Here is a 20,016-nt window from a genome sequence, read left to right on the forward strand (position 1 = left end):
CTGTCATTCCTTTCTAGAAGGTATCCTATCCTATTGCGGAAGAGTTGATTGTTTTGAAAAGGTATTTGTCATTCTTGACTCATTCCTCCTTCTCCTCTCTTTAAACCCAATTATAAAACTGAGTGGAAGTCTCAAACACCTCCAATAAGTAATCCAGTGAATCCTGAATTTATACTTTTTATTCAAGAAAGATTTCAGGGTGGAAAAGCCATCTCTGACCATCCAAACTGCCTCTGTCATTAGAAAGCTTTGATTCCTTGTGCAAATACAAATGCGTGTATCTTCCTCATAGACAAAGACCTGACCCTCTGGCCTCTGTGGAATCCTTAACTAGAAAGGTCTGTCATCAAAAGTTAAACCTTAGACACAGACATTTCTAATAAGAGAAAAGAATATGAGGGGAAAGAAAACACCAGATATCTGATGGCTCATGGCTCTTGTTCTTTACAAAATGCACCTGCTTCTGTCCACCGCTCACTTTCCTCCCCACCTCTTGAAAACAAGTCTTACTTTCGCCACTGCCATCCTCGTCCTCATCCTCTTCATCATCGTCATCGTCAGTGTACAAGACAGGCCCATCGGAGTCAGAGTCATTGGCCTGGTATTCCCTTTGGCCTTCATCCTCCGAGGCACTGAAGGATTCTGAAGATTCTCCCACCAGCCCAGGAGTCAGGAGATGAGGTGCCGCCTTTCCCGGCTCATCTTTGGTTGTAAAACTGTAAAGGCACAACACAGCGATCGGGTGAAGCTCAGAGCCACCTTTGGGGACAACACCAATGCCCTGAGAAGGAGCTCTAGTTTCCTGAGAATCTTTCAAGTTGGTAAAAGGAGAAAGCAGGCCCAGGCAACTTAAGGACAGCGAAATGGCAGAATAGTACTCTATTACTTCATTCTCAAGGTTTTAGACTCTTCATCTGTAAAACGAAAAGGAATGACTAGATGACATCTGACACATTTAGTACGTGAATATGGTAAAACTGGATTTTGCAAACTGATTTTCCTGTAGCAGTGGGGGTTCAGTAGAAAGAACAATGGAGTAGAAGTTCCTGGATATCTGACTTTGTACTTCAGTACCTGTGACTCCTACTCATCCAAGTCTCAGCTAAAGCCATAGCCTCTTCAGGAATCTTTCACTGGCCTTCCATGTAGATCCTTGCCCCTCTTCCCAGCTCCTCAGGTGACCTGAAGATAACCTCACTGGAGCACTGAGCACAGTGCACCTCGACCACCATTCACTCGTCTGCCATCCCAATCCCCAGAGTTCCTTCACATGTGGGATTCATTCATACTGATTTGCAGTCTAGCAACTAGAAGAGTGGTGACATATTCCATTGATATATGAGTTTTCCTACTTTTTAAAAAAATGTTTATTTATTTTTGAGATAGAGAGAGACAGCTTGAGGTGGGGAGGGGCAGAGAGAGAGGGAGACACAGAGTCCTAAGCAAGCTCCAGGATCCGAGCTGTCAGCACAGAGCCTGACGCGGGGCTCAAACCCATGAACCATGAGATTATGACCCGAGCTGAAGTCAGATGCTTAACCAACTGAGCCACCCAGGCGCCCCGAATTTTCCTACTCTTATCACAGCCAATGTGTCAAGTCAAAAAAATCATACATCCTCTGTGAGATGCTTTAGTTTCCCCATTTGTAAAACTGTTTCTCACAGGAATATGTTAGTAACGCGAGATGGAAAAGGTGGAAGTTAAATGGACTCTATCGAAGAAAGGACTCTATAGAAGATGTGTATGGATGCAATAATCTTCTATTATTGAAGCTTGGTAAGAGTCTCTGATTTAAAGTTACTACAAATATACGAAGCCTGCCAATTTCCACAGACTAGAATACAAAAAATGCTTTACATCAAAAACATATCAAAACCAACGTAACCTTCATTTTAAAAATCAGGAAATCCTCAAACTGCCTTCTAATAAATAGAATTTATATTTGGAATGTCACATGTCAGAAAGACTGCTTCATGCAAAACATGTGCTTACTGTTTTCATTAACTTAAAAAACCAAAAAACAGTTCTATGAGTAATAAAAATAGGTAAACACTGTCAGAATCTCAGGTATGGACAATTGCACTCTGTGGTGATAAGTCTAAGCACTCTAGAAACTCTCTATTTTTCATTTATTAGAAAACTCCAACAGCTAAAATTCTCATTTTCAAGGGGGAAAATATGAAATTTCATTTTTTTATTGTGTAAAATATGCACGGCATAAACTTAACCATTCAATGGAATACTACTTGGCAATGAGAAAGAATGAAATCATGCCATTTGCAGCAATATGGATGGAACTGGAAGGTATTATGCTGAGCGAAATTAAGTCAGTCAGAGAAAGACAGATGTCATATGTTTTCACTCATATGTGGATCTTGAGAAACTGAACAGAAGACCATGGAGGAAGAAAGGGGAAAAAGTAGTTACAAACAGAGAGGGAGGGAGGCAGACCACAAGAGACTCTTAAATACAGAGAACAAACTGGGGGTGATTGGGGGTGGGGGAGAGGTGAAAATGGGTGATGGGCATTGAGGAGGGCACTTGGGATGAGCACTGGGTGTTGTATGGAAGCCAATTTGACACTAAATTATATTCATAAAATAAGATAATAAATTCCTATTGTTTTAAGCCAAAAAATAATAAAAAATTAAAATGTATAGTTCAGTGGCACCAAGTACGCTTACGCTGCTGTATAAACACCTCCACCAACCATCTGAGAACCTCTGCCATCTTGCCAAACAGAAACTGTCCCATTCAACCCTAATTCCCCATTCTCATCCCCAAGCCCCTGGCAACCACCATTTTACTCTCTGTCTCTATGAATTTTGCTAGTTTAGGTGATTTACGTAAGTGAAATCTTGCAACATCTGTCTTTTTGTGTCTAACCTCTAATTTGCAGATCTTTCACTTTCATCCACGTTTTCATATATGCCAGAATTTCTTTTCTTTTAAGTCTATTCTGAATAATATTCCATTGTACCACATTTTGTTTACCTACTCATCAGTCAGTGAACATTTGGGCTATTTCTACCTTTCAGTTGCTGTAATAATGCTGCTATGAACACCAGTGTACACATATCTATTCAAGTACCTACTTTTAATTTAACTTAATTTTGTTTTTATTTTTATTTTTTTGCTATGTACACAGTAGTAGAATTGGTGGATTACATAGTAATTCTAAGTTTAATTTTTTGAGGAGCCATCATACTGTTTCTACAGTGTGAAATCTCATTTTAAATGTGGGAAAACTTTTCTCCACCAGGATGTCTGGCACTGGAGGCCATCCTTATTTGAACAGTCATTGTGGGGGACCACAGCACACTTAATAGATGTGTCAGTTAATAACACAGTCTGAAGAGAGGAACAAAAGATACTTCAGGCCTGAGGCTTGATATTTGCTCATGTCAGTCTTCACTAATTTATTGTGATATCTATCATTTTAACGTCATCATTTGTATTTTATAATGGTTTGTAGCTTTGAAAGACTTTTGCATACATTTACAACTTACGACTGTTCTACAGTATAAGGGGCCAGAGAAGTAGTTATAGTTCATGGAACCCAGTAAAACCATGGGTGTGTTACCCAAAACAAGGTATCAAGTCCCATCTAGAACCCAGACTTAAGACTCTTAATCTATGTATTAAGTGTTATGTATATGATACTATAAGTTACATTAATCTATTATGTATTATGTAGATTATAATTAACTTAGTTATGTAGATTATATTATTATGTAGATTATAATTAACTTAATATTAAATATTAAACTCCAAATTTGTTATCAGTCAACTCATGATTTAGCTTTCACTTCCCCCCGGAGTTTCTTAGGCACATTGGACAAAACAGTGAGCTCAACAAGTGTTTGTGGAAATGGACTGAACACAGTCAAGTCCCCTCTGGATATAGGCTCCAGATGGGTTTATTAGTTTCTGCCTTAAATTATCCCAGACCTATATGATACTAATGAAGTTGCCAATAAATAGAAATCTAACACATGGTTACTACCCTGCAATATGTGAATAGAGGAAGATATTTTTACACATAGCCACTTATCTTCTTTAAAGCTTTGATATTTGTATTCCAAACAGAAGCCTCTTCATGAGATGACAGGATTTTCACACATTCGTTGACTAAACATAACTGAGGGAAAGTTCTAAGTAAAGTAAGTGACTAAGAGCTAGAAATTCTAACTGAAATATCCACTTAAACACAGAAGAAAGAAAAAAAAAACGGAAGAAAAAATTTGGAAGAAAATTTGGGAGACTACTTATTCTAGGCTCATTAACTCCAGAGCAAACAAACCATTCCTGTGGAATGAATTGTAATTTAAAATTTTAACTTTGAAGAATATACAGAGAAGAAAATCTCGATGTCCTCTTCTAGGAAAGGATTCCAGTTATTTGGAGTGACAAGAAAATCTATTATAAATACCTCGATGTCTAATGCTGTCCTAAGCTTGCTCTCTGATCACAGGTTCAGTGGGAGAACAGATACTCACCTCTTCTGTCTGACAATCCTATGCATACTTGGGCTGAAGACTGACATTAAGCTGCCCACATGCACCACAGTGCTTATTAGCACAATATAGGGCCTTCCCTAAATGTTTGAGGAAGTGGACTGGACACAGTCAAGTTACCTTTGCATATGGGCTCTCTCATTGCCTGAGACTATCTAAGCTGTACCTTGTTCTTTAGTTTATTGAATGATAAACTGATATACTCAATCTATTCAGACCTGTCTTAAACAATTGTACTTCTCGTGCACATTAGACATTATCTTAGTAAAAATGAATATTAAGTATAATGACTTGTTTACTTTTTATCATTGATGCTGAGTACACTGCCCAGCACATAGAAGGCAAGTAGAAAATATATACTGAAAAATTGATTCTTGAATTCTGAAGGTTGGAATTCATTGCAATGCTGGAAAACACTCACTATAATTAAATGAAGAAATTTGCTGTGTGCTGGAAGTATTAAGGACATCACAGCCATTCATTTCAATGCTTTCTCCCATATTGTTTTTTTTTTAATTTTTAAAATGTTTTATTTATTTCTGAGAGAGAGAGAGCGTGAGCAGGGGAGCGTCAGAAAGAGAGGGAGACACAGATACTGAAGCAGGCTCCAGGCTCTGAGCTAGCTGTCAGCACAGAGCCCGACATGGGGCTCGAACCCACGAACCGTGAGATCATGACCTGAGCCTAAGTCAGATGCTTAACCGAATGAACCACCCAGGCACCCCTCTCCCATATTGTTTATTAAAATGTCAAACAAATAAAATGATTTGTAATTTAACATTGTTTATCTTGCCTTGGCTTTCCTTTGAACTATGCTGCTCAAAAGGATAAAAACAAAAACAAGAAACAAACAGAAATGAAATTGCAGAAGAAATAGAAGCAACTGCTTTGGAAACGTATAGAGTTTCTTAGAGCATGGAATTCGACACGCAACTCTGAGTGTGCATTCTGGTTTTGCCTCTTACTGAGTGGGGAATTTAGGACAAGCTCTTCTATCTCTCTCAGAGTCCATTTTCTCATCCATTAAACAGAGATATTTCAGAAGACTTATGTGAATTAATGCTAACTTGACAGTGCCTGACGTTAAATAACTATTCAATAAATGAAGGTGATTATTATCAGCAATTAAATAACTAATGCTGATAGTCTCTTGATCCAAATCAACTTAATTAACGTACTAATTTTTTTAAGCCCTAACATGACAGGTTATTTTGAAAGAGAAAATATGAAATTAAAATTATCATGAGAGTGAATTTAGGTTTTATTCTTAGAAGCAGGAGAGAAAAGGTTGGACTTAAGAGCTCTAATGCTTCCCTACACAGAACTGGTTATGATGTCTCTTATACCCAGACAGCCTTCTCTTCATACCTGAGAGGCAGAAGAACTAATGTGTCTTTTTGGCCTGTAAGTAGAAAATGTTTAGGACTCTGGGAGGGATTAGATGCAGGGAACGAAGAGGAATGACGTCTCTTAGGATGAATCCCAGGTTTCTGGCTTGGGCAGCTGGATGATGTCATGTCTATGGCATACCAGATTCTGTACCGGTTGCTGGGGATTCAGAGGCAAACATACAATGTTTAGCTCTGCTCATGAGGAGGAAAAATGGGCTGCCAGAAAAGAGTAGATGCAACAACAAATTCTGTCTGGATGAGTACGGAAATGTGTCAGAGAGGAGGTTAACAGGTGAGTTGGGTGGTGGATTGAGGAAGCAAGAAAGGGCACCCCTCTGAGGCTAGAGGATAAGGAGATGGAATCTGAGAGGTCTTTCCTGATGGTCTTTATTTTCTTAGAGAAAGAGAAGGCTAAATGGCTTGTAATCAAGGTAGGCAGGAATGGGTGAGCAATCTGGACACAAGTTGTAAAGACTTAAAATAACCACTTTTAGGAAAGAAAAGGGAAATGTCCAAGGAAAAGTAAAGGTGCTGCTGAACAATGATGAAGCAGGCTCTAAATACACTTAAAAGCCAAAGATAATAAGTGGTACCTGTCATTAGGAGAGATGTCATTTTCTCCAGTTGCCTGAATCGTTCCTGCGGCGGGGCTATGGAAAACCAATGGTTAGATGGTATGTGTGTTTACCTAATAATCACCGATTAAATTATAAGACAACACCACGGGGGTTGTTTCATTTCCAAAAGAGTGGCTTAGTGACCTTCGGGACTCAACGAAACATGATACAGACAGAACATGGGGTTTTTGCCCCGACTCACCATTTTGCATTTTCTCTGCTAACACTTATGCCAGTGCCTGAGAGGCCAGTGGTTCTGTTGGCTGGCTCTTCGGTCCAGAGAAGCTGACTTGGGTCTAAGGCAGGGACGGGCAGGTCAGCTCCATTGCTGACCAGGACAACAGGTGTGTCTGGGGTAACAGTGCACTGCTGCTCGAGAGTGAGCGGAGGGGCGGGGGGAGGAGGTGGTGGAGCCACGGGGGGTGGAGGGACTGCAGCCTTGGATTTGCCTGTGCTCTGCTCGTCGGTCCCGGGGACAGTCTGCTCAGGTTTGAGACTCTCCACCCTTGTCTCTGAAGGTTCTCCTTTAAGGTCGGACGTGCCAGAAGTGGTTGCATCGGAGGACGGTCGAGAGGCTGGCTGCTTGCCGGTTTTTTTCCTGCCCTTTGTGATTCCCACCGTCCCTGTTTTGCTAGAAAGTGTCTCCTTTGAAGCTTTGGGACGAGATGAGGTGGAGGAAGTAGATGGTGAAGCTGATGCTTTGGACCCAGTTGTTTTTTTTGAATGAGAGGAACCAGCTAAAATAGAGAGAGTTTTCATTAAAAGTCAAAGAAGCCTTTTAAATAAACAAATGAGCTGCAATGGTCAAACCATGATGTTCTCTTTAAAATGTTAACATTTGTTGATTAAAAGGAAATAGGCTAATAATGATAATGGTTATTTTCTGTCCCCTCCCTACCTCAAATCTTGGAGGGAGCCAGTGATGCTGAAGGCAAAACCCTAAGGAACAAGAGTCCTCTCCTAAGGGGACCAGGAGTCTCTCTAGTGTTTTTAGCTGGGTCCAGCCAAAGGGAAATCCACCTTGTCCTATAGTCACCTGAATAAGTCCTTATATGCTCCAAAGAAGGGACATTACAGTGTGCAGAGGACAGACAGCAGCTGTCTGGGTATAGCATAAGGGTGGGCTCATCACATGATGTCTACTTGAGAATGGAGTGGCCCACATTCAGAAATGGCCATGGTATATCCCTCTGGCTCCTTTCTGGGCCTGAAACAAATGTACTCAACTCCAAACCAGTTATCCCCATGGCTCCAGAGAGAGAAGCTCGCCAGGCTGGCCCACACCTCCATCTGCAGTGGTGATGGGCAGATGATGGGCAGATGGGCAGAATGAAAACATATGGCGACTTATGAAAGACAAGTCCCCTTCAAAATATCAAGAGGCAGAAACATTTATTTTTTACAAAAAAATGCTTAAATGGTAGCATCCGAATAACGTGAAGGGAAAGAAGTGTCTTTCTTGGATCTTATGACACTTTCACAAATCCAATCTCCTTACCATTTCTGTTCCTAGAGGGTCTTCGTCAGAGGATGGCTGTGACCACTAGAAGTGGCCTACTTTTCGATAGGATTGCCTTCAACCAAACCATTTGCAGGAAAACAAAGCTTAACTCTGCTTTTCTTTGTATCATTTTGGGAGACACAGTCTTTTGTTTCATGACCTTTACGATCTATAAATTTCTCCTAATTGCTTCTTCTATTGTAATGTTATATGTTCTTCTTCATGAGGGGTTAAACTATCTTCCGCAGAACTATTAGAAAATACCTCCTCATTAGCATCATGGGGCCAATCCACAACAGATGTGACTGTAACTTACCTTTATGCTTATAACTTTATTGAAGTTGATTGGGAGGGTCAAGAGATGAAGAACAAATAAAAGAATAAACAACGAGATGTAAGATGTCATCAACTCTGATATACTAAAAAAAAAAAGTGAGTTTCACTTGGTGACAAGATACAGGCTTGAAAGAAACCTCTATTCCTTGGGAGTTTTATTAATTTAGATATATACAACTATAATTCATATTACCCCAAGTCTGGGCATGCTAACACTACTTCTTTGAAGCCAACAATCTTCACTGCCTAATAAGACAAAAGTATTAAGCATACTTCTACTATCTAAGTCCCAACAAAGATCTAAGGATTTGATGTGTAAACATGTTCAATTATTTTCTTAGGTAAACTGAATAAATCCCTTTCAGATGAATGTGAATTTTTTTTTAAAGAAAATTCTTTCTTTTAAAACTGCAAAGGTAACTTTAGCTACACTTAAAGGAAAAGACAATTTTTGCAATGCTTAGAGTACAACTTCCAAGTCACACTTTTCTAGATACTTCTTTACATATCTTCTAAAATGACAAGACTTTGCTGAAATCAACCACCTTGCATAAATTACCTCGGATTAAGGCCATGACTAAAAAAATAAAGCCATCTCTCCTCAGTTAAATACTTCTGTATTTACACTGTGTGTAACAATAAGAAAGAAAAAAAATATGGGAGATATGACCTTACTTCACTCACCAAGTGGGTGAATGTGCTAAGCCAGTATCTGGTTATCTGGAGGTCTATACTCATTTAGAAACTCAAGAAGAATCTTAACTGATAGCTTTTACAAGAGTTTAAATAATCTGACTAAAAATCAAGAGTTGTATTTGAAGTTATTTTTCTGGAAGGTCAACATTATTCAAGTAAAACAAAGTTATTATGTAGAAAATTCTAAACGGTTACAAATGGAATATTAGTTGGATTCTGAAGGAGTATTATCAACTGTTGATGAAAGGCTCTTTGCACAATGGGCTTGTTGGTATAATTCAATGCAATCTGTTTCTCTGTCATGGCCTAAGAGAAAAGTGACACTGTTATTCACACTATGGGCCAGTGGAACCTCTTTTAATACAGTGGATAATAACATGACTGTAGTATTCTCCTAGGAAGATCATGAATCTACAAATAAGCCTTCAAGTAAAATATCTGGAAATAGCTCGAAATCTCTCATGCAAGCGTCCCCTGCCCGAGCATTAATCACCAGCTTTCTTCTGAGAGAAGTAAGAGAGAGTCTAAGCCGAGTCAATAATGAGCTACTACCACACGGGGCAGGAGGAAATGGGGAAGTCTGTGCAATACCCAAGCATGGGGTGCTTATTAGGGACTTTTCTTTAAGAAGTGGATCACTGCCTGCCTCAATTCAAGCACTGCTCCCAGGGTCTGCTAGGCAGTCTAGGAAATGCAGAGATACCAACAAGAATGGATGCTGCCCTGTGAGGGCAGCTGGTGCCTGAGAAAATGGCCCATAGGCACTGTGAGCACAATGTTCTGAGACAAATCATTTCAGAGCTTTTTAGAAAACACTCAGACACAGGGGGCATCTGGGTGGCTCAGTCGGTTAAGTGTCCGACTTTGGCTCAGGTCATGATCTCACAGTTTGCAGGTTTGAGCTCCTCCTTGGGCTCTGTGCTGACAGCTAGCTCAGAGCCTGGAGCCTGTTTCGGATTCTGTGTCTCCTTCTCTCTCTGACCCTCCCCTGTTCACACTGTCTCTCTCTCCCTCAGAAAAAAATAAAAACATTAAAAAAATTTTAAAAAATGGACATTCAAGGTCAAAGGCTGAAGAGAGGAGCACAGGCAGAGAAATATCTATTTGGATTTGGAGGTCCACTATACTTTCAACTAAACCATTTTCTGAACTTGAGCATGACGGGTATAAATGATGGGGGGGAAAGATCAATATGATGGCATATCCTGGTAACCACTTGCAGGAAAGCTGCTGCTAATTTTAAGGAAAATAAGGTTTGCTATAACACAGGAGAATTTTTATGCATATATTAATGGGAAAAGCCATTTAGGATGTAGACTTTGATTACTGTCCTTTTTAAAGCTGGTAGACATGGTAGCTTCTTTATTCTACCTCACTATAAGGCGGGGACCGCTCCACGATGCATGAAGCATATCTGACTTGAAAGGAAAGTGGGACACACGTTACAAGCAGTTACTGTAGGTCACACAGACAACCTCTGGCAGTGTGCACTTGTGACTCATAAACAGACTACCAGGATGCTGTTCCTTACAACACACTGAAGTCTGGAAAACAGGGTGGAGGGTGGACACTGAGTATGTGACTTTCAACTCGGATGAAATAGCTGTGACTGCATCGTAGAGGGTGGTGGCGTGGAGCTGACCTGAGTGATAGGAATCTTCGTCATTTAACAGTAGTGAAATGACTATGTATGCAGAAAGATTTAAGATATTACGATCCAGCAAAAACGTCAAAGATGTAAGCGTCATATTCTTCTGTGTAACTTAAGGTAATGTGGAAGGAAAACTCAAGCCAAAAAGCCACTCATCAACTCAAATAGGCAGAAGGCCAGTCGATGTGTAAATAACGTCGTATCAGATCACTACCATTCATTAGACACACAACACCCTGAATCCTTCCGCTGGTTCTTACACAGATAGTGGATACTTGGGATGAAAGAGGTCTATTCACCCAAAAACTAATGAGGTCAACTAATTAACTGGCAGACTTTCCTTTGGTAGAGACAGCAACAAAGGAATCTCCTGTGTATTGTCTATGTCAAAACTAAATCCACTGGTGTTACATTCTACGACACCAGACACCAAAAGGTCCATGGTTTCTAGAAGAAGCAATCAGCCCCGCCCCAGAGCCAAACACCCTAGACTGAAGCCCCCAGGGGGCATACTCACCAGCCTCTCGGGTCGTGTTTCGGCTTGCTGGCTTGGGTGGAGGGATGGGGGCCTGCTTACCAGGAGCCTTGGTAATTTTTTTAATAGGAGGCGCTTCGTCACCCTTGGGGCTTGCCCCAGCAGCAGCCTCTTTTGGAAGCCCAGGTGTTTTTTTGTGTTTAGGTTTGGGTTTAGGCTTAGGAAGAGCAGGAGGAGGTGGAGCAGGAGCTGCCGTTGTTTCAGAGTGGTTTTCAGTGTTCTCTACAAATGAGAAAGTGAACAGAAGCACACTGATACAGACACACACCAGAGAAACGGAAGGAGCAAGACATACGGCGACAGTGGCAGGAACACACGGCTGCTTGGCCCCCGAGAACCAGTGTGGGCTCTACACCAGCGCGAGCACAGGTGGGGGTAAAAAGGATCAAAGGTACAAAGGCTGAAAGCCAAACCGGGGTGCACTGTCTGGGTACATTAATCACTCCTGTGATAAAACACACTTGCCCAAGTTACTTTGATGAAGTTCTGCTGAGGATGAGGGTCAAGGTCCACTGCCAGGGGCTGACACCAGCCCTGAAGTCAGTGGCTGCTGGTTGAGGATATGGGCTCGAGGGTGCAATTTAAATGTTAACAAAATCCAAGGGCACCTGGGAGTGGCAGGTCAGTGCACTGCAGTAATGCCATGGGGACTGACAGCGAGGAAATGACTGGACTCCATGACCTTCATGCCTTCTGCATAGAGACGTTCTCTCAGGAGAACTCAAGTCCCCACCAACCAGAAAAGGATTTGAGCTGTGTCTCATTGCGGTTAGAAATCAAATAACTTTGTAAGTTAAGGGAGACTCTGTAGAATCTTCCAGGAAGCACAATGCACTGAAGGATAAACCACTTTCTATGATTACAATATTCTCAAGCTCTCCCAGTAACACAAGGGCGGCTTCCTGCTTCTCAGTCACTTCCTCTGACCTTTTCAAACTGTCACAACTCCAGGTACAGAGGGCGCAGAATCCCGCCAAGTCTCAAATTTGTTTTGTCGTGTAAACACAAGTAACAATTTTGAAAAGCCGAAGGTTGAAATCCATTAAATAAAAATTCATACCTAAAAACAGAAGCCTCTCACGAGATTTTGCCTAACTGCAGGAGAAACGGTTTGAGGCTCTCGTTAGCAAAAGTGGAGATGCAGAGTGTTCATTCATGTACTCACAGCCGTACTGTCTCTAACAGTAGCTCACTGAAATTAAAATAAATTAAAATACAGTTCTTGTCCAAAGAGCTAAGCAGCATTTCTTTAAAAATGGAACACAATTAAAGGAAAAAAAAAATAAGACAGTGTTAGACAAGACCAAGCCTTTACTAGATAAATCCTCCCATTATTGAACGACCAAAAAAGGACTTTATATTAGAATGCATCATATTTTATTATGATTTCTTTCGTCTCATGTCCCATTCTCATGAGTGTAAACTGAGGATTCCCCCCATTTTTTTTGGACTTCATCTCATCAATCCACATATATAACTACCATAAGAATTATTTTTTTTAAATTACTTAAAAAAAAAAAAAAAAAGAGGTGGGCACCTGGGTGGCTCAGTCAGTTGAGCGCCTGACTTCAGCTCAGGTCATGATCTCACAGATCGTGAGTTTGAGCCCCACGTTGGGCTCGCTGCTGTCAGCGGGAAGCCCACTTCCCATCCTCTGTCTCCTTCTCTCTCTGCCCCTCCCCCACTTGCGCGCATGCGTGTGCGGTCTCTCTCTCAAAAAGAAATGAACATTTTTTAAAAATTAAGAAAAAAAGAATGATTCAAGTTATAGTAGTTAATCAATAAAGCCTTTATTTTATCTTCTCCTGGCCATGAAAACTACCATAGTTCTCTCCTGTCACCAAACTTACTCATATTTATGGTCTGCACTACTTATTCAGTATTTCCCAGAGGCTACTTTGTATGTATGTCTTTGTGTTGTATACGTATTGTATCTTTGTAACTAAGTAGTGACTCTCCTAACCTACCTGGTCTGAACCAGAGGGCCACTTACTCACAAAAGTCAGGGTCAAGAACAATACAAGTTGATGGGACACATAAATCACTTCATTTTAACACAGAACATATAAATCTATGTTGACTTGCCACTCTTGTGACGTGGGTCAAAGGCCCACTTGTTACATACTTCTGTAGATGATTCTCTGTAAGATTAGAAGGCTGCATAACGCACCAAAATCAAGCCCAGTAACACCGTCCCTGGTGAGAGCCAAGGACTCCTCTCGGCACCAGGCATCTCCATTCTCTTTCACCCTACAAACCTGCACAGGTCTTTGCCTGTCTGCATAGGCCTATCACTGAAGAACTGACTTCTTTCTACCTAAGGTTTCAAATTCTAAACCTGTGCCCCAAAGAATGCAGTTACTGGGTTTGGGAGGGAGGAGATGGTGGTTCTGTGACAGCTGGGAGTGACAATCCCACCTAGGCTGAAAGTGAACGCACTGAGTGTGAGCCCCCGGTGTTCGTGGATGGGCAGCATCCACACTCTGTCCTCTGCGAACTCTGCCAATGCTCTGTGTATGTTTGTCAGAGGGCGAATACTGAGGTTTATTCTGTGGAGAACTGTATGCAAACTGCATGCTCTTCTGACTCCACTGTAAACTCCTTTTGTCTAAAATGTCATATCCCTTGGGGCGCCTGGGTGGCTCAGTCAGTTAAGCATCCAACTTCGGCTCAAGTCACGATCTCATGGTTCATGACTTTGAGCCCTGCGTTGGGCTCTGTGCTGATGGCTCAGTTTCTGTGTCTCCCTCTCTCTCTGTCTCTCTTTCAAAAATAAATAAATAAACATAAAAAAAGACTTTTTAGGGGCGCCTGGGTGGCTTAGTCGGTTAAGCGTCCGACTTTCGCTTAGGTCATGATCTCGAGGTTAATGGGTTAGAGCCCCGCGTCAGGCTCTGTGCTGACTGCCAGCTCAGAGCCTGGAGCCTGTTTCAGTCTGTGACTCCCTCTCTCTCTGACCCTCCCCTGCTCATGCTGTCTCTCTCTCTCTCTCTCCTAGAAATAAATAAAAAAACATTAAAAAAAAAAAAAAGACTTTTTAAATGTCGTATTCCATTAAACACAATGCTTTAAACATGAGTTTCTATTCAATGAATGAATGTGACTGGCTGATAGTTATTACCAACATGTTAGTAAACAAACTCTCCTTGTATCTGGGAGGTAATGAATGAATGAAGTCATTATATCTTTGATTATTACCACATGATCTGAACGGATGGTGTATGAGTATTATCTTTTCAAGAGGGGGTTAAGGATGGGGTGCCCATTCACTCTGGGTTGATACAGATACTATGTTTCAAAACAGTATGGTCTGCAGGATAGCTGTTTACTATAATTCCAAGTTTGGCTCCTTCCACCCCATGGAATGTTCAGGTCAACACTCGGAGCAAACCTGAGAACAGCATGTGGCCCTCACCTTACCTAGAAGGCACCTTTGCTCTTATTCCTCTCCTTCACATGACTACCTCCTTGTCTCCTTCAGGTCTTAGTTTGGAAATGTCTGCTTCTAAGAACCAAATGTGGTTCTCACCGCAAACTTTTTGGCTCCCTGTACTCAGGTGTTTTGATGCTGGTCTACTGGGGCCACAATCTGCTTAAAGTCAAAGGGCATTTCTGACTCACCATCTGTTTTCTAGCCCCAGCAAAGTCTTACCCATGGTAGACCTTCATTCTTCTTTGTGGAACAAATGCATGTCAATCACTTGTTATTTCACTGAAAGTGCTCTATAATACCTCAATGGATATAATATCAAATAAGTTTCAGATTTCTTATATTTAATACCAATCTATCTTTAACACAGTACAGATCAGTTTTTCCCATATATTTAAAGGCACTTATATATTTAAAGGCACTGACAGAGAAAGAATAGTAGGAGACTAAAAGCCCTGAAGGTCTTAAGGGAAAAGTCCCCAGTGTTGGACATCGGAGGCCCAAGTACCAACTCGAGATTCCGGTGCAGACCAGAGCCTCAGGAACACCCAAGTGTCCTGGGCAGAACCCACACTCGGTGTAATGGAAAGGGCACTTGCCATGTATTTTGTTTTCTTTGATACTGATGTTTCAACTCTTAAAATACAGACAGGTTATCTTAAAAAGGGGTACAAGCATTGGGACTTTAAAGGCACATGATTTTGGAAATATAACTAATTGACAGATGAAATAACACGCTTGGAAAAATTGGCTTCACGTGAAAGCAGAGGGCACATTTTACCCGCCAAAAGGCAATTAAGATTAATTACATGGGATTGTGGATTTGCAAGGTAGTGAGACCATGAGAAAAGCAGAAGGGAAAGTGAATCTTCGGTTGTTGCCTGGAATTAAATGGTGTCTTTGCAGAGAAATAAATGGTGACCTTGGTTTATGAGGTATTTTCTATTTAACCTAACACTGTGTAATGTGAGTTATGAGTGACGTTCTTTCTTATTCTCCGGAAGGAGCTTCCACACCGAATGCTTCCCACCACTCGCGGCGTAGCTCTGGCTAGATGCACCATCCACAGTGAGGGGGAGGCTTCACTGCCTTATTAGTGATTCGGCAGCGTGTCTAGCATTTTTATCTCTTCAGGTACAGACTAGCTGAGCAAGATGCCGTCTGGATCCTATTTGACCCAAAAGAACTGGATGTACTAAGTAAAGAATAAGAAAGCAAAGACACTCTCAAATATCCATGGACCTATGACTATGAGGCTTGCCATCTTTTTAGAGCATCAAGGCCTGCTGGCTTTATTAACATAAAACTGTCAGCAACTTTTTATTAGGTTGATAACAGAAACACTTCTTTTGAAGTTTGGAAGTCAGTCCAATGACTGACTGACATGCCACATGGACCAGGCAAACACTCACGATGAATTGTTACATAATGAAGGGTGTGATTTTTCTCTCTTTCTTTTTTTTTAGGGTGTGATTCTTGAATGTGAAAAGACTATCAGGGACAAACCACAGATGGATTTGAAATTTAACAGTTTGGTGAAACAGGACAGTTGGACTTAAAAAAAATCACTATTTGCATGAATACTTTCAAATTAATCCCCATGAAATCTATTTAGGTCTATTTTCTCTTTATGTTCCAGGAATATTATCATTAAAAATACTAATCTCTTATAACCAGTACTTATAAGCTTAACCAGAGTCTTTCGATGGAACAAGACTACGTAAAACCCCACGAATACTATACTTAATACTGAAAAAAGCAAAATAATAAATTTCTAACAGATTGTTAACAAGGCTTCTAAAACTTTTACAGGCAAATTTATATGCAAACAAGGGGTGATGGATTTTCAGAGAAGATAATTTTAAGTTACAATATCTGTCAAATGCCCTTTTGTTTTTTGGGGTTTTTTTTTTTTTTGGTCTTTGAAGGATTTGGGTCAAGAACAGAGGAAGAGATTTGCTTTCAACAGTTTCTAAGAAACTACAGAACTTAAGCTGGGTCTGACAAATTTTTGCCATTCAACTCATAGGCAGACATTATAGAACAGGAAATAGTCTGACTCCTAAGGACTGGTTTCTGTGCTGCATGGAATCATCTAGAACCAGTGACTAGGAACTTGTGAATGTCTTGAGGGGTCCTTGATAGACAGATATTGTGCTGCTATCTTAACCGACCATAGCCATATTCACTCTAGAAACCAAGGTCTTTAAAGAAGCCTTCAGAGAATGGCATCATTGCCCCGGCATATGTTGAAATTTCCAATTACACAGACAAATCATAAAGCGGGTCTCTGTGGTTAATTCGGTAACCACAATCCCCAGCGTCTCAGGGAACTATTGCTGGGTCTCTCTCAGACATGGCTAGAACCTGGACTAGGGCCTACGACACTGGGTGTCTGGATGCCGCCAGCCACGTGCCCACCATTGGAGAGCCATGCTATGCTGAAAGAATTATCTTGCTTTTGATGCTCCTCCACACTGACATGCTCAGAGGGGTCAGCTCTAACCAGTAAAAAAGACAGTCACACTGAAGCCATTTTTTCTTAAAAGAAAAAAAAAATAATAATAATACCGAGAAGGAGTTTCTGATGGGGGCATCTGGATGGCTCAACTGGTTAAGCATCTGACTCTTGCTTTCAGCTCAGGTCACGATCTCACAGTTCATGTGATCAAGCCCTATGTCAGCTCTGTGCTAACAGCACGGAGTCTGCTTGTAATTCCCTCTCTCTCCCTCTCTCTCTGCCCCTGCTCCACTTGTGTACTCTCTCTCTTTCAAAATAAATAAATAAACTTAAAAAAAAAAAAAAAGCTCCCGAGAAAAGGATAATATTCCCAGAAAGGGGGTGTCTGGGTGGCTCAGATGGTTAAGTTTCTGACTTTGGCTCAGGTCATGATCTCACAGTTTGTGGGTTTGAGCCCTACCTCAGGCTCTGTGCTGACAGCTCAGAGCTTGGATCCTCCTGCTTTGCATTCTGTGTCTCCTTCTCTCTCTGCCCCTCCCCCGCTTGTATTCGGTCTCTCTCAAAAATAAACATTAAAAAAAAAATTCCCAGATCTCTAATGATTGAAGAGACTATCCCTTCTGATTACTACTGCTAATTGATGCTTGATTGTTAATTAATTAAATAAAAAATAAATGATGTACTTACAAAATGGATGCACCTACCTAAGAAAATCATCCTATTTCTCTCCACTAGTTATAATTTCTCTCTTCTTTGTATTTGCAAACCTGTTCTCTAACTGGTCTTAAGAATCACTGTTTGGAGCCTAAGACCTGATTCTCAATATTGAGCTGCATTGAAGTAAAAGAATACGGCGGGGTTTCTCTTGATTTTACCTTTCTTATCTTCTGCCTTTTCCTCCAGAGGTGGCGCTTTTTCAGCTACACAGCCATTACCTTCTTCAGTTTTTACTACATTTTCCTCTCGGGTAGATTCCTCTCCGATGGGTATCATGTGCCCGTTTGAATTTTCAAAGTTAACTGTTACATCTCCATCTAAAATGGGGAAAGAAACACCTAGATGTCTAACTTGATGGTTTTCTTAAAACCCAGCTTTCCAGTTATTAGGAGTGTAGGGTTTGGGTTCATGTGTCAGGCCTTGGGAACCAAATACATCCTGTGTTGTTTCACCATGTTTTAGTAAATAATGTATTCAAACGAAAGAGCTAGGAAATCCTTAGTCTTGGGGGAAAACAGTATTGGGGGATGTCCACATATTATTATCCTAATCATAAAATACCCCAGGGCAGCAGAGCCCTTCTCTTCTTGCACTTAGGTTTTGTTGAAGTCAGGACTTGGGAGTCTGTCATTCAGACACTGAACGGTTAAAGGAGAAATCTGAAAAAATGGAATAAACATTTTAACAAGCACTAAAAACACAAGGTGACTATAAATACACAACACAAAATGTAGTTACACACACAAATGATTAGAGGCAGAATATGAAAATTTCCCACTTCCACTGTCTCCAGATTGTTGCATCTGTGATATGCTAACTTTACATAGAAATATAACTGCCACTCTGTATTCAGGAAAAGCTGGTAGTGAGGCTAATTTTGTTTTCATTTTCTCAGTTATGGAAATATTAAAATGTAGTCAGGTCATCGTTACATATAACTGGCTAAAAGCCTTTAATGTGACCTAATAATCTGAAAACATTAGGGGAAAAAAACATGTAAAAAAAAGTAATTACAAAGTAACATTTTTTACAAATCACAACTGAAAATAAGATTTCTAATATGTTATCTAAATCAGGAATAACTAATTTTATCGCTGAACTATCATAATTTCTAGAAGCTTCTAAAGTGAATGATATTTTGCATAAACCCTTAATTCAGTGATATCTGAAAAGATTAACCTTAGGTCATATATGGAACGTTTCAAGAGGCTTTGCTACCATTGTAAAAATTAATAATAATAATAAATAGTTGAAGTTTTGACTTTGCAAACTTGAAGAACTGCAGATTAGAGCTATTTTTATGCAGTTTTTTATTAATCTTATTTTGGCAATCGTTATAAATAAAGCAGAGATCATCTCTCAAATTTTCATTAAATATGTCTGAATTGCTTTGGCTCAACAATAAAATCCCTTGACCTTCTCCACAAAAGCAGGCATGACATTTTAATAAGAAAAATACGTTTCATGGAATTATGTCATGCTCAAAATGAAAAAGAAATCATTGCTTAGCCATACAACTTCCAAGTACCTATAATCTGATTCCTGTATAAAAGTAAAATAGACAAACTTATTTCAATAAAATTAAGGTTACTACTTTTCAAAGAGTATATAGGCCAAAGCAAAGAGAAACCAAAAAATTTCTTCATTCTTATTAGTAGATCTCAAGGAATTCACTATTAAAAACAAGGGAGGGGAGACATAATGTAATGCCCAGGTATTAGACACAGGAAAACTAAAAACTAATGTAAGAATGGAAAATTCCAAACAAAATGGAAAACCACTTCTTTATATAAAAAGCCTCAATTTTTAGGCAACCCAAATATAAATTTACCTTTGATTACTCTGGCATTAATTGATAACAAAAATATGTTGAAGTTATGTTAATGAAAATTGAATTATATTTTAACACTTATGCTAGAATTCTTTAGTAGGTTAAAGAACTGACTTATCTAAAACAAAAAACACTAGAGAGAAAATTAATAGTCAAGGTGCAATAAGAACTTGGATTATCACATAATAGAAAGTCAACAATGTGGAAAGATACTTACTTTGAGGTATGAAATAAAGCTACGCATATGAAAATAACTGTTGAAAAAGGAGACATATATGTGATAAATACAGAATTCAAGAATAAAACACAGTAGAGCTGAAGTTATTAATAAT

The 20,016-nt window shown here is 40.1% G+C and overlaps 1 protein-coding gene across 3 annotated transcripts in view; it reads right to left on the reverse strand.

Annotated features, from left to right (window-relative positions):
• PHACTR2 (phosphatase and actin regulator 2) overlaps positions 1-20,016 on the reverse strand; it is a 130,799-nt gene that overhangs the window by 46,612 nt on the left and 64,171 nt on the right. The window contains exons 4-7 of one of the 3 annotated variants that reach the window (XM_039230884.1): positions 18,012-18,170; positions 6,729-7,263; positions 6,503-6,559; positions 511-716 (exon numbers count right to left, since the gene is read on the reverse strand). In XM_039230884.1, coding sequence (XP_039086815.1) covers positions 511-716; positions 6,503-6,559; positions 6,729-7,263; positions 18,012-18,170 — 957 coding nt within the window. Of the gene's footprint in view, positions 1-510; positions 717-6,502; positions 6,560-6,728; positions 7,264-11,227; positions 11,468-18,011; positions 18,171-20,016 lie in introns of all 3 variants that reach the window. The other 2 variants (XM_039230886.1, XM_039230885.1) reach the window with 2 other exon arrangements.

The sequence above is a fragment of the Hyaena hyaena genome, unplaced genomic scaffold, assembly GCF_003009895.1.
Source record: "Hyaena hyaena isolate Hyena2069 unplaced genomic scaffold, ASM300989v1 scaffold_52, whole genome shotgun sequence".
NCBI lineage: Eukaryota > Metazoa > Chordata > Mammalia > Carnivora > Hyaenidae > Hyaena > Hyaena hyaena.